This window comes from Orycteropus afer, unplaced genomic scaffold (assembly GCF_000298275.1).
Source record: "Orycteropus afer afer isolate SDZICR_OR568_19922 unplaced genomic scaffold, OryAfe1.0 scaffold00227, whole genome shotgun sequence".
Classification (NCBI taxonomy): Eukaryota; Metazoa; Chordata; class Mammalia; order Tubulidentata; family Orycteropodidae; genus Orycteropus; species Orycteropus afer.
In genome coordinates this window covers 4,252,870-4,267,555 of record NW_006921814.1, presented here as the reverse complement: position 1 = coordinate 4,267,555, position 14,686 = coordinate 4,252,870, and the positions used below count along the sequence as shown (strand labels likewise).

The following is a 14,686-nucleotide window of genomic DNA, read 5'->3' as shown; positions in this document are numbered from 1 at the left end:
TGCAAAATAAGTAAAATAAAGTTTTGTAAGTATCCTTTATTTTCTGAATCATCTTATTTTTAAGTTAGGTTATTATTAGAAATAACACATAATAAAACCAGGTAACATTTTATTGGCATTTAGTATGTAATAGGCACTCCTTTAAGTGCTTTTAAACCTCTCAACAATCCTATGCATGATGTACTATTACAATTCCCACTTTACAAATGAGGAAACTGAGGTACAAGATGGTTAAATAACTTTCCAAGACTGTACAGCATATAAAATGGCAAAGGTAGGATTTAAACCCAGGCAATCGGATTCTCTAACTCATGCACTTAACTCTGATATTATCCTACCCCAAAAAGTAATTTGAATCTGTTTACAGATACAATATACTCCCTTTTCCTTCTGTTATGGCAATTTTAATGCCATAATAGTATTTAATTTACAATTTATAATCTTCCTAATCATCACATTTTGGAAAAGTCATTATGGGTATGCAAAGAGTGATAACTTCTGATAGACATAATAAGCTTTTCAGAAATACAGTGCTTCAGAAATGAGGACTTCTTCATAGTATGCCACCTTAAGTTATTAAGGCAAGAAATATACAATCTGTATATGTAAATAAAACTTCAAAATACAATGTATTCCTTCTATTAATCTACAGTCAATAAATTTCCATTTTAACAATATTTGGTAACATATTGCACTTAAAGCTGCAGTCAGGAAATTAGACTGCATTAGATTACACTGGGTAAATCTGCTGCAAAAGACCTCTTTAAAGTTTTAAAAAGTAAAGATTTCACTTTGATGATGAAGGTGCACTTGACTTAAGCCATGGTATTATTAGTCACCTCATATGAAGACAGGACAATGAAAAAGGAAGACAGACAAATTATTGATATATCTGAGTTACAGTTTTGGTAACGAATACCAAACATACTATGGACTGTCAGAAGAATGAAAAAATCAACCTGAGAAAAAACACAATCAGAATGCTCTTCAGAAACAAAGACATATATACTTTGACTCACTTACTCTGTCGTCAACAAAGACCAATCACTAGAAAAGGACACCATGTTTGGTAAAGTATAGCACCAGAGAAATGAGAGCAACACACAATGAGGTGTGCTGACATAACAGCCCCAACAACAGACTCAAACATACCAAGAACAAGGGAGATGGCGCAGGAGAGCTCAGTATTTCTTCTGCTATACATAAGGTTGCCAAGAGTCAGAGCCAACTCTATGCACTACCAACTCAATAACACAAGGCTCTGAACTTTCAAAAAAAAATTCATATTTTATAATATAGTTTGGAGATTAAATGGAAGGTCAAAATGCTTGGGTTCAAATTTTGACTTTAACATGAAGAAACTATTAGGAACTTTACCATCTTTAGAAGCTACTTGTTTTCTCCTAACAATCTCGTCAAATATAAAGTGTTCCTCACATTTTGATGCTCACACAGATTTCCTTTCTGTCTTAGAGATATCTCATCAGATTAACCTTGCTTTTAAAATAAAATGTATAATAAAACAAAATACAAAGTGGTCATTATACTCATTTAAAACAGGATACCAATAAAATAGCATTAAAAAAAAAGCAAACTTCTCATTATTGATTACTCAAATTCAATTTAGTGAAAAATCCAAACCCTGTTAGTGGAAATGAGATTAATAAATTAATAACTGAATAAAGGTAAAAGGAAATAGAAGAAATATGATTCTAGACGGTGGCTAAACTTCTTAACAGTGCTGAAATGAATAATTGTTGCTGTGTTTATGGCTGAAATGGGGTGAGAAAGCTAAGACAGTAAGTCAGTGAGGACAGAAACTGGTTCACAAGGGCTTGAAGGCCATGTTAAAGATGCTACCTTATTTTGTTACTATTTTAAAATAATTTTAGACTTACAGAAAAACTGCCAAAATAATTCAAAGAATTTTCAAGAATCTTCATCCAAATTCTCCAAATATGAACATTTTATTGGATCTCTCTCTCATTCTCTCTTGGCCCCCATACTCTGTATGCCACTTAGGCCCTGAATGGATTGAACCTTTGTGATCCATAGGGTTTTCACTGGGTGATTTTCAGAATGAGATCACCAGGCATGTCTTCCTACTCTTAGTTTGGAAGCTCCACTGAAATCTGTTCGGCATTAGAGCAGCACACAGGCTTCACTGAGAGATGGATGCTGGCTGCACATGAGGTACACGGCTGAGAAACAAACCCAGGTCTTCCACGTGGAAGGTGAGAATTCTACCACTGCCCTGTTGTCTACAGAGAGACTACATGAATTCAAATCTTGGTTCTTCCACCCTACTAAATAAACTTGGGTAAAGTAATTAACCAGTTTATTTTTTAGTTCATCATCTACAAAACAGAGATACCAAAGTTACCTGTCGCTGTTACGATTAAATAAGTGGATATATGTAAAATGTGTACAACAGTACCTGATACCTAGGAAGTGGTTAATAAATGTTAGTTTTTATTACAATTATACCCACTTCTCACTTACTGACATGGTTAGGTTCCAAAGACTGGGTTGTTATGTGAAAATTGGAGTTATACAAAAATGGAGGATACTCACATCAGATCATAAAATGTAGGATGACTATATCAATACATACCTGTCAGATCTCATCATCACATTAACTGCCAAACCACTGAGAATCATGGCCCAGCCAAGATGACACATAATCTTAACCACTGTTACTCTCACCTAGCACCCTGGAATTCAATACTGTCTGAAATACATCATTAATGCACAGAATAGTCGGATAGTAGATTTTTTACTATCATTGTGAATGTGAACTGTCAGATAACAAGACAGCTGGTAAGTAAGGAGTAGGTATACTGATTTCTGGTATTTGTATTCTTCATATAAAAAAATAAAATTTATCAATATAAGCTATAATCTACTGCTAAATTTTGACAAACTTTTGGAAAAACTGCAAAATGGAGACTTATCTTGGCATGCTTACGAGCCATGTTCTTTATCCATCCACTGTTGCCCTTGAGTTGATTTTGACTCAAGGTGACCTTATTTAAAATAAACAGCATTACTAAATGCACTATGAAAAAACTGAAAGTAAAATATTTTTATTTTAAAATTTTATTACATAGATATACCAGTGGATACACTAATGTGAGCTTGTGTATGATTGAATCTTTGTAAAGCATAATGATGTGGCTGGCTGAAAGAATAAATCAAAACCCATTACCATTAAGATGACTTCAACTCATAACAACACTGTGGGACAGAGTAGAACTGCCCTACAGGGTTTCCAAGGCTGTAAACCTTTAAGGAAGCAGATAGCAACATCCCTTTCCTGTGGAGCAGCTGGTGTTTTCAAACCGTGGACATTTCAGTTAGCAGCCAAGGACTTAACCACTAGGCAATCTGGACTTTGTTCAAAGAATGTTGTTGTTGTTGTTGTTTGCCGTCGAGTCGGCCCTGACTCATAGCGACCCCTCCTTGGGTTTCCGAGGCAGTATCACTACGGAAGTAGGATTGCCCAACCTTCCTCCCGAGGAGTGGCTGGTGGGTTTGAACCGCCAGCCTTCTGGTGAGCAGTCAAGTGCCTTAGCCACTATGCTACCAGAGCTCCTTGTGTATTAATAGAATTTAATATTTATTAAGACATTATACTTCATTGAAGTACTTCTGCCCTTATGGGATAATTGCTGTAAGCCAAAATAATTACTGCAGAGGCTTATGAGAAATAAATTAATACATATTGAAAGACATGAATGACTGGAGGCTTTTCAAACTTAATTTTTATAAATTTGTGTTTCTTTGGTTAAGTGAATTTTTTAAATTTCTCTGTCCTAACTTAAAAATAAGCCATTTAAAAACAAGCCACAGAGTAAACACACACTTATCAAACTTACCCTTAAAATGTCAGTCTTCAACTGTAATTCTGTTGGTGGGGCTGAATGCATTAACCCTAGGAGAGTGCCCATGTCATCATCCCCATTTGGAGACAGCACCAACTGCTGGATAATCATCAGGGCATGCTGCCGGCATTGAGGGTACTTCACTATGTTATGTGCACATCTCGCACCTCCAAACTCTCGGAAAATTCCTTGAAGGAGGGAGAATAAAGAACAGGGGCTAACTTAAAACTCTCTGAGCTAAAGTCAGAAGAATTACAATTCCAGCCTTTTAATAGGAAGGGTAGCTGAAAAAAATGCAAATAAAACCTAACCAGCTGTTTTACCTATTAAAATGACAGTACAAAATTGTACAGCAGGATGTCAGCAAAGGTATACGTGCATTTTCCTTAAATTTTCATAATGTAGGCACAATGCCCTGATATGTTCACCATGTCAAAATTGTCGAAGTACAAATCATTTAGAAATGCTATAGGTAGACACCAGGAGACCCAGTATTTTATATAGAAAAGGTTTTAAGCTGAACAGTACTGAAGTCAATTTACGTAAAAGACTTTCAGATGAACAATGGCCAAAATAATTGAGATTTAAAAAGCACAAGTGTTCTAAAACAGGAACAAAAGGGAATGGAATAAATTATTCCATCTATGGAAAAATTACTTTATAGTTAGATAGGTAGAATACATGAACAACAAAAGACAAAGTATAACAGAAAGCATCAGTCACAAAGCCTTATTATGCTTGATTCATTTAATTCTTACCTCCTACCATGCTACAGATGAGGAGATGAGACACAGATGTTGAATAACTTTGCCATAACTAACAAGTACAGGGCATGATTTAGGCCCAGGTAGCACAGTTCTAGAGAGCTGTGCTCTTGCCCACCAGCTTATATTGCTCTCATATCAAATATCATCCTTGACCACAACCATTATTAACAGATGACTTAAATAACTAATTAATATTTGCTCCAAAGTAATTGTTCTATCCTTTGTGCTTTTACAGTAACTCGCATACACTTCTATTTAGCTTATATCAAATAGTTGTATTATTTGCATGTTTTGTCCCCCACTAAACATGGATTTCCTCATAGGTTGTGTTTCAATAAATGTTTGCTGAGTGAAGAATTGTCAGTGCACTACGCTGTAGCAATCACTGTACTTTTCTATTTATGTGACTTCCTATTTTCTAACTTTATAAGAACTGCATGACCTTATAGTGAAAGTTGTATTTTTGAGTATTAACACATGGATTTTTGACATCCCTTGGCAAACTCACCAGCCACTCCTCAGAAGGAAGATTGGCCAATTTACTTCCATAGTGATACCATCTAAAAAACCAGACAAGGGACCGCTATGAGTTGGATCCAACTCGATGGCAATGAGTTGGCTACCTGAAGGCCATGTTTCTTGCTTCCTGGTTGCCAGTTAGGTTCATTAGATAATCATAATATTGTAAATATTGTAAATACTGATTATTTACAATTAGTGAAGTCCTGTTCTAAGTGCCTGAGATCTAGTAACAATTTCTCTAATAAGGAAAACATAGTAGCTAAGAAAAGAACTTGGTGAAAAGATGTTTGGCACTTTGGATGATGTATTAGGTGTTTTTCCATCACAGAGAGTAAGCTCTCCCCTCCTATACTGCTAGAATTGTCCAATTCCACCATGTAGGAATCTAGGTTATGTTGTCAAATGCTAATTTTGCTAATATAGTCTTCTCATATTTCTGAGTATCTAGTCAACAAAATCTAGTTAGTGAAAATGAAATTGTGCATTACACCACAGCAAAACTGTTAAGATATTATCCATCAGACAGCACCAAACTCATCATTTACCTACTAAATTAATTCAATTCTATCATAACATTTGCCAAAATTGTATTTAAGTAATTCTCATATATATTTACATCTTCCTCAATTAACTTGTAATTCCCTTGTGGCAAGAACTGTCATATCTTTGCATCTCTAACACCTAGCATAGTGCCTGGAGCACACACACACACACACACACACACACTATATATATATATGTATAAATAGTTTCTCCACACAGTGTGAGGAGCTCTGGTGATATGGTGCCTAAGGCATTTGACTGCTAACCAGAAGGCTGGTGGTTCAAACCCAAACCAGCCACTCCTCAGAAGGAAGATTGGGCAATCTATTTCCACAGAGATATTGCCTCGGAAACCCAAGGAGGGGTGGCTGTAAGTTGGATCTAACTCGATGACAGTGAGTTTGGTTTGTGAATGTGTGTGTGTGTGTGTTTGTGTGTGCACGTGGCATAGTGAGTTGCATGGTATGGCTTTTCTAGGCATAGTCTTTCTAACTCCCACCAGATTACTGGGTGGGACCATGCAAATAACTTGGCTGGGCAGCTGGTAGTAGTTATTTCATGTAATGAGACTGGCAATTAACTCCTTGGTGGAATTTGCCATGACCATCTGAGAAGCTGCTTTTAAACTCCTGATTGTTAAAGTTGTCCACCTGGGATATTTCTGTTGGTGCAGCACTCAGTAATTTCTGGAAATGTTTGCTTTGTCTCAGGTGTGTAGAACTCTGATAATGGGATTGGTTACTTTTGCTACTCTGCCAGGCTAAAAATGAATCCTCCTAGAGGCAGAGGAGCAAAGGATCTCACTGCCAGCTGAGAGAGAGAGAGACACCTAGCTGAGAGACAGCAACAGTGGAACCAACAGGCATGGGACAGAGCAGCAGGATTATCTGATGAACAGAGGCAGAGGCCAGGCCAAGAGGTCAAGGGCCAGAGAGGTGTGTCTAAGGGCACAGCAGCGGGGAGACTGTCCTGATCGAGGAATTGTATCCCGAGTGCATTCCTGAACTTGAATTGTAGCCTGGTGCTTCCCTATTAATCCCCAGAATCTGTGAGTTCTGTGTGGCCACGGCAGCGAATTATCAAACCCAGAAAAAAGGTGGTGGTGGGTGCAGCGAGAGGTAGGGATGGCTGGTGTCAAGGTTGGTAAGAGGGCATATCTGGCCTCATAGGAACAGGCCTTAAGCTGCTGATGGTGATTCTGTCTTCCTCTTGTAGAGTTAGAGAAGGTCAAAAGATGCCACCACCTTGCCCCTTCAGCACTCTGCATTCAGGCAAACTGTCATGCTTTTGTGCATTCATTTGTTCACTTGTTCACTTGTTCAGTCAAGGTTTTCCATAACACTTAAAATAAAATCCAAGTTCCTCATCATGGCCTGAAAATGATCTGGGTGCAGTTTACTCATCTAAACTCACCTTCCCCTCAATTACTTTTCTCAAGTTTTATTGGTCTTGTTGCCTGACATGATTTGGAACTCAAACATCAAGTGACCTAATCTTTTTTTAAACAAGAGCTATATTTAAAAAATGTAATTGGATTCTATTAATGATAAGTTGAACAGGATTGACGAGAAGTTAGAACCAAAGAGAAAGCAAAAGATTTAATGAATAAATATTACCTGGCAAAGGTAAGTTATACTACAGAATCATTTGTTATTCGACAGTTCCCTAGGGTTGCAATGTAATACTTTTAACTTGAATTACTAAAATAATAAGAAAATCACCATAAGCAGCAAATATTTTGAAAAATATTTAAATAAAGTCATTGGAGAAAGTGTGCATGATAATAATTAAAAAATCAGAAAAAGAATACTTTAAACTCACAGAAACTTTTAAAAAGCTATAAAATAGCTATATACTTTGAAATAGGAATGTTATATATTTTGTAATAATTTATTTTAAATTAATATATAGTTATAGGTTAGAAGTATTACATTTCTAGAGACATGATAATACTATCATTGACTCAACAGTTTTTTCTCTAAATGACAGGAACACTTTAAAAGCAAGAATAACTAGAGAAGATATAAAAGAGGTAATCTCCTTCCAAAGCATTTTCTGGTAGCTTTTCTGATTACCTGCATTTGTGTTTGATCCTTGAAGAAGTACTGTCAAGGTTTCCATAACCAACAAAGCCAGGTGCTTTTGGTCTTCAACTGAACTATTATTTCTTGAGTCCCCTAAGAAAAAGGTTGAAAGGTACAAATCACAAAATGATAGGCTTATTTGTTCTTCATTCAGTTTTGTCTAAATAATTCCTTTCAATGTTTCCTTAAGTCATTTTCATGACTAATACAACCTGTAAAAATGATACATGTGTCCAACATCTCCAGAAGTAGGCACATAATTAATGTTTACAAATTTTACTTTAGGGGAGCTCTGGTAGCACAGTGCCAAAAGCACCTGACTGCTAACCAGAAGGCTAGCGGTTCAAACCCACCAGCCACTCCTCGGAAGGAAGATGGGGCAATCTACTTCTGTAGTGATACTGCATCGGAAACCAAAGGAGGGGTCTCTATGAGTCGGGTCCAACTCAAAGGCACATAACAAACAACATGTGTGTACGTATCTATTTGCTCTCTGGATTAATAAAAATATTTTGAAGCACCTATATATTCCAATTGCTTCCAAAAGCTTTTAAAACTCCCTCTTTGAAGCAAAAAGTACCTGACTGTTATCATGTGGATCATACATGTTTACCTCAGTTTTCATCTTATTTTACATTCTCTTTTGTGACAATGACATGTTTCTAGGCTTCCTTTCCCCAATTTCCTATTGGAGGTTGAATGAACAGTTAACACTGGAATATCACATCCTGATATTCACAAAGAGGTCAAAACAATGCACATTAGTAAGCAACTCAAAGCAGCAACAAAGCAAAAGGTAAAAACATCAACAAACACTTTTACTGAATACCTTTTCTCTAACAAAAATAGCATTATGGAAAGTGATTTACCTTGTTCATTGAGTGCCTGAGTTGGGTCCTTCAAGAGAGCTGCATATTTATGCAAAAGGTTGACCATGACCTCCAGAAGGCCCACCTCCCTGAACACATCTTTAAATATGTAGTCATGTCGTGTAAACTTAAGAAGTGTTTTCATTGCAATAATGCTACAATGGTAAGAAGAGCTAGATTTTAAGAGGATACTAACACTAATAAGTTCTTTACAAGGGATATAATTTAAGCTAAAAACAACAAACTCCAGCATCTCGAAGTACTTGTTTTGTACTTCCGGGAGTTTAGAAATTTTCTCTGCAAACTGTGACAGTGTGTGCTGTGACTCTAGGATGAAGTAGTTGGAGCTGTCAGCCATGTAAATATTTGTGATGGCATCAAGGATGATTTGGGCAAGGAAGTTGGTTTTTGCTTTTAAAAATGCATTCTGAAGAACTGCAAAGGCCTGGATGTTTCTTACACTGTGACCTAAAATAGAAAACAAGAACACAAAAGTAGGTGATACGTGATATTTTAATCATGGTAGTCTATTTGACCACATCATAAAATGTAACATTTATCAACTATTTACTAAGAACACACTCTTCAAAAGGTCTTTTTTTTCCCTTCCTCTCTTCATATGCATCAAACAACTCAATTTCAAAAAAATAACAACACTGATTAAAAATCTTTAATGCATCATATAACTACTGCAATTTAAGAAGTGTTGTCTCTTTTGTTCCTTATAATAAATAATCCAACAAAGTAGATCACTACCAATAGAAAATGTTGAGTTATAAAGGAAACTCAAAATTATCTAATTTGACATTCATTTTATAGACTATTACACCAATTTTTTCAGAAAAAGAAATTGATGATCAAAACAGTTAAGTGATTTGTTCACAGGCACCTGACTTCTGACTTGGGCAGCATTCTTTACTAACACATGAAGTCCAGTAGGCTGTAGGTTATACACTTAGATCCCTGTTATAGATGAGGCAGTATGAAGCAATGCCATATACTGAGGGTTAATTTTGTTGTATTAATTCTGTTATGACAGAATTACACTACTGTAACTTAGTGCCTAAGGCACTTGACTGCTAACCAGAAGCCTGGTGGTTCAAACCCACCAGCCACTCCTTGGAAGGAAGATGGGACAATCAACTTCTGTAGTGATATGGCCTCAGAAACCCAAGGAGGGGTCGCTATGAGTCGGGTCCTACTGGACAGCACATAACAACAAAAATAACAATTAGTTACTATGGTAATATCAAGATCAGACTGATTAAACGAAGGAAAGAGTAATAAAGACTGAATAGAAAGTATTTTGTTGAACGATTTTTGTACTAACTCATACAAAGGGCCAATTGTGGAATACTCAAGCTGGAGATTATAAATAATAGGTTTTTTGGTTTTCTTTTTTTCCCCTAAATTGAGAGAGCTGTTTTTTAAAAAATTAAACTTCAAAATGCTAAAAAAGACATTCCTAGAATTCTACCATATTTATTACACAGTGTTTAAAATTTTTGAATAATTTAATAGTTTCTATACAGCTTATGGTAGCATAGTGCCTAAGGCACTTGACTGCTAACCAGAAGGCTAGCGGTTCAAACCCATCAGCCACTCCTCGGAAAGAAGGTTGCGCAATCTACTTCTGTAGTGATACCACCTCAAAAGACCAAGGAGGGGTCGCTGTGAGTTGGGGCCAACTCGATGGCACACAACAACATACAGCTTATGCACTAAGTATAAATCTTATCTCAGTAAATTTGATGACTCCAATCCAACTTATGATTTTTCAATGTAATTTTCTCTAGTAAGTTAGTCTTGCGATTTTCCAGTAAACTCATTTAGTCTTCTTGATTCAGAACAACTGTTAGCTTTGACATAATAAAAATGTATTAATGTGCACCATGAAATTTAAATAACCAGAAATGTTCATATTTCCTTGGCTAGTTAAATTTTACATGCAAATATCATGACCCTATTAATATTCAATAAATGACAATCCCATGAAAGAAATTATTAGACATCTCCAGGCTCAAATGCTCTTGGCATGGTTATTGCACATTTAAAAAATATTAAACAGTAAAACTATCTTGGATTTTTTATGTACCTAAATGTTCTTAACAATAGAGTCAACTTTCTTAATAAAAGATCCCTGGATCTTAGGCTAGATGAGTAGTCAAATGTCAGGAAATCTGGGTTATGAAAATAAGTATCTGATACAAAATAACAATGTATTTTGTATTTAGGTTTACTTAAATCGCCTTGTATGCATGTGAGAGCTGGACAATGAATAAGGAAGACCGAAGAAGAGTTGATGCTTTTGAGTTGTGGTGCTGGCGAAGAATGCTGAGAGTACCATGGACTGCTAAAAGAACTAACATATCTGTCCTGGAGGAAGTGCAGCCAGAATGCTCCTTGGAAGCAAGAATGGCCAGACTTCCTCTCACCTATTTTGGTCATGTTGTAAGAAGGGACCACTCCCTGGAGAAGGATGTCATGCTTGGTAGGGTGGAGGGTCAACAAAAGAGGGGGAGGCCTTCAACGAGATGGATTGACATGGTAGCTGTGATGATGGGCTCAAGTATAGCAGGGATTGTGGGGCTGGCGCGGGATTGGGCAGTGTTTCGTTCTGCTGTGCATGAGGTCGCTATGAGTCGGAAACGACTTGACGGCACTTAACAACAACAACAACAAAAAACCACGGTAGCATAGTGCCTAAGGCACTTAACTGCTAACCAGAAGGCTAGCGGTTCAAACCCACCAGACACTCCTCGGAAGGAAGATGAGGCTATCTACTTCCATAGGGATACTGCCTCGGAAACCCAAGGAGGGGTTGCTATGAGTCAGGTTCGACCCGACGGCACATCACAACAACAACAAGTCAACCTTACAGGAGAGAGTAGAACTGCCCCATAGGGTTTTCAAGGCTGCAATCTTTACAGAAATAGACTGCTTCGCTTTCTCGTGTGGAGCAGCTGGTGAGTTTGAACACCACCTTCTGGTTAGTAGCCAAGCACTTCAATCACTGTGCCACCAGGACTCATTAGGTTTGCTTAATCTTGAATAAAACATAAGCATTTATAGTTCATGCTTTCCAAGTATATTTTCTAGGTAGAGAGGTGAGTTTCAATCAAGTTCCACCCTCAAAAGTAAAAATTCATGGAACACGCTGAATGAAATACTATCATATACAAACATGACTTTCATTGTTTAATTTTATGGAATTTTTGATAATGTTATTTTCAAGTATTTGATGTACTGAATACTATCACTTAAGAAATCCTTATGTCGACAAACTATAAAAAAAGTATAAAGTTAAATGAAAAGTGACTTATTACTCTTATGTTGTTGTTGTTGTCATGTGCCATCGAGTCGGACCCGACTCACAGCAACCCCTCCTTGGGTTTCCGAGGCAGTAACACTACAGAAGTAGACTACCCAACCTCCCTTCTGAGGAGTGGCTGGTGGGTTTGAACTGCCAGCCTTCCGGTTAGCAGTCAAGTGCCTTAGGCACTAGGTTACCAGAGCTCCCTTATTACTTTTACACGAGCAGAATAAATAAAGAGCAACCAAAGTATAACAGATTTATTCTTCTTCTGATTCCTCGGAGAGGCTCTAAATGAAAAAAAGAGACTCACCTTTGCCTGCAGGCTGGGGTACTGCAAATCCAGGCAGTAAAAAGGGTGCCCCTGTGGTAATACCAGCTGGTTTTATTTCATTGACACCATAGGTTGTTAAGGAAGTTATCAGATTAACCAGATCTTTCAAGGCATCCTTGGATTCAGCTTCTTTTGCTTGTTCCAATCTAGGAAAAGTATGATTTAGCAAATATCTTTTTCTTTGCTTGAATTCTCAAAAACAATCTTTTTTTAAAAAATTTTATATACAGGAAATTTATGTATAAAATAATGTGAAAAGTTCCTCCTTAAAAGTTTTACCATATGATAACAGTGTTTTTTAAAAAATCTATAAATTGTATTACAAGGCATTATAGTATGTTTGAAAGAAAATTATACCAATAATCAGGAGACCTGATAGAAATGGTGATTTTGCTGGAAAGAGAGCTGTTACATTATGCGGACTGCATCAACGTCATGAAAGAAAATATGTATGAACTGCTGTATGAAAAATGAGTTTGTTTTGCAAACTTTCACCCAAATCACAATTGAATAAAAAAAGAGTAAGTGCTGATTTTGCTACCAATAGTGTTTTTTTCAGGTGAATTACAAATCTTGGGTAGAGAATCTGTAAAAGAGAGGAATTACATTAACTAAGCTAAACTACTCACTCACTGTTGTGGAGTTGGATCTGACGCATAGCGACCCCTCCCCTTGGGCTTCTGAGGCAGTATCACTAGGGAAGTAGATTGCCCAATCTTCCTTCCAGAAATAGATTAAACGGTCTCTCAAATTCCCAAAGGTTATAAACTTTTACTGTTTACAACCAATAATCTTACTAAGACATTTTTGTGTTAATAATTTTAAAACATAATTCTGGGAAGAATTTTAAGAGTTATAATTGCATTATCATTAATTAATTCTGGTAGTTTCCTTAGAGAACATCTTTAAAAAGTTTGGCAGTGAAACAATTTTTAGAAATATCCTTAATTCCTTCAAAAAGATCATTATGGTCCTTATGAAATTATCTCTTGACTATGGGTTCATTAAGAACACAAAATGAGCTGCAACAAATATCTTTTTTAAAATACGGTTTATTGTGCTTTTCTCTGTAATAGAAGTAATTATTCTCATTAAACTTGGAGAACGTACAAAGTCAAAAAAGTATGCTTAGACTCACAACTCAAAGACTTTTAATATTCTGTTACATTTTTAAAATTAGCCCCTTTTATAGGAGCTCTAGTGGTGTAGTGCCTAAGGCATTTCACTACTAACCAGGAGGCTGGCAGTTCAAACCCACCAGCCACTCCTCAGAAGGAAGGTTGGGCAATCTACTTCCATATACCACCTCGGAAACCTAAGGAGGGGTCACTATGAGTTGGATCCGACTAGACTTCAGTGGATTTGGTTTTTTTTGGTGGCGCAGTCCCTAAGGCATTTGACTGCTAACCAGAAGGTTTGAACCACAAGCCACTCCTCAGAAGGAAGGTGGGGCAATCTACTTCCATAGTGATACAGCCTCAGAAACCCAAGGATGGGTCGCTATGAGTCAGATTCAACTGCATGGCAGTGAGTTTAGTTTTGATTTGGTTATACTGTGTAAAATTTAATTTTAAATCTATTTTCATATCATATACAGAATTTTATAATCTTTTTTTTTTTTGCAATTACCAGGGCTATAAATGTACTTTTTTCTGTGTCAATACAAGCTGTCCAGAGATACACTTTTTAATGACCTATCACATCAACTTTGTGGCCATTTAGATATTGGAGATAAAGAGGTAGAGCAGTGTAAGTCACATATAAGAGCACTAACAAACATAAAAGTTTATCTACACACAGGATTTAATCTTCATGAACAGTAACCAGCAGTGTTATTAATAGGTCAAGGAATATCAGCATTTTATAGCTGTGTCAATGTGCATACTCAAAGGATGGCACCAATTAACACCCTAGTTGTAACGTGAAGGACATAATTCTGGCTAAAGCAGAGGGTCAATAAAAAAGAGGAAGACCATGGAGATGGATGACAGCACTGGGGTCAAACATAGCAACCACTGTGAGGAAGGTGTAGGAACGCGCAGTGTTTGTTCTGCTGTACACAGGGTCACTGAGTCAGAATTTACTTGATGGCACCTAACAACAACAACAGTAATGTGATATGGTTACTTCATCAATAATCACTTCATGTACACACACACAAACACACATATATGCAAAATTTTATTCTTGCAGTTTGCCTCGTTTTGACTAATGGCAATTGAGTTCAACTAGTGTTAGAAATAGTTTTGTAAAACAGAGTTATCTTGGAGTAAAGGGGGCAACATGGTGGACTAGGCAGAAGGATTGCACAGACCCTCTTCAACAAAGAAAAGGGAAACCAATTAACACAGACACAGAAGATAATCTTGG

At 36.7% G+C, this 14,686-nt stretch overlaps 1 protein-coding gene across 1 annotated transcript in view; it reads right to left on the bottom strand.

Annotated features, from left to right (window-relative positions):
• Positions 1 to 14,686, bottom strand: part of WDFY3 (WD repeat and FYVE domain containing 3) — a 341,413-nt gene that overhangs the window by 214,222 nt on the left and 112,505 nt on the right. The window contains exons 8-11 of the mRNA XM_042782046.1: positions 12,296 to 12,462; positions 8,670 to 9,137; positions 7,792 to 7,893; positions 3,879 to 4,072 (exon numbers count right to left, since the gene is read on the bottom strand). Coding sequence (XP_042637980.1) covers positions 3,879 to 4,072; positions 7,792 to 7,893; positions 8,670 to 9,137; positions 12,296 to 12,462 — 931 coding nt within the window. The remainder of the gene's footprint in view (positions 1 to 3,878; positions 4,073 to 7,791; positions 7,894 to 8,669; positions 9,138 to 12,295; positions 12,463 to 14,686) is intronic.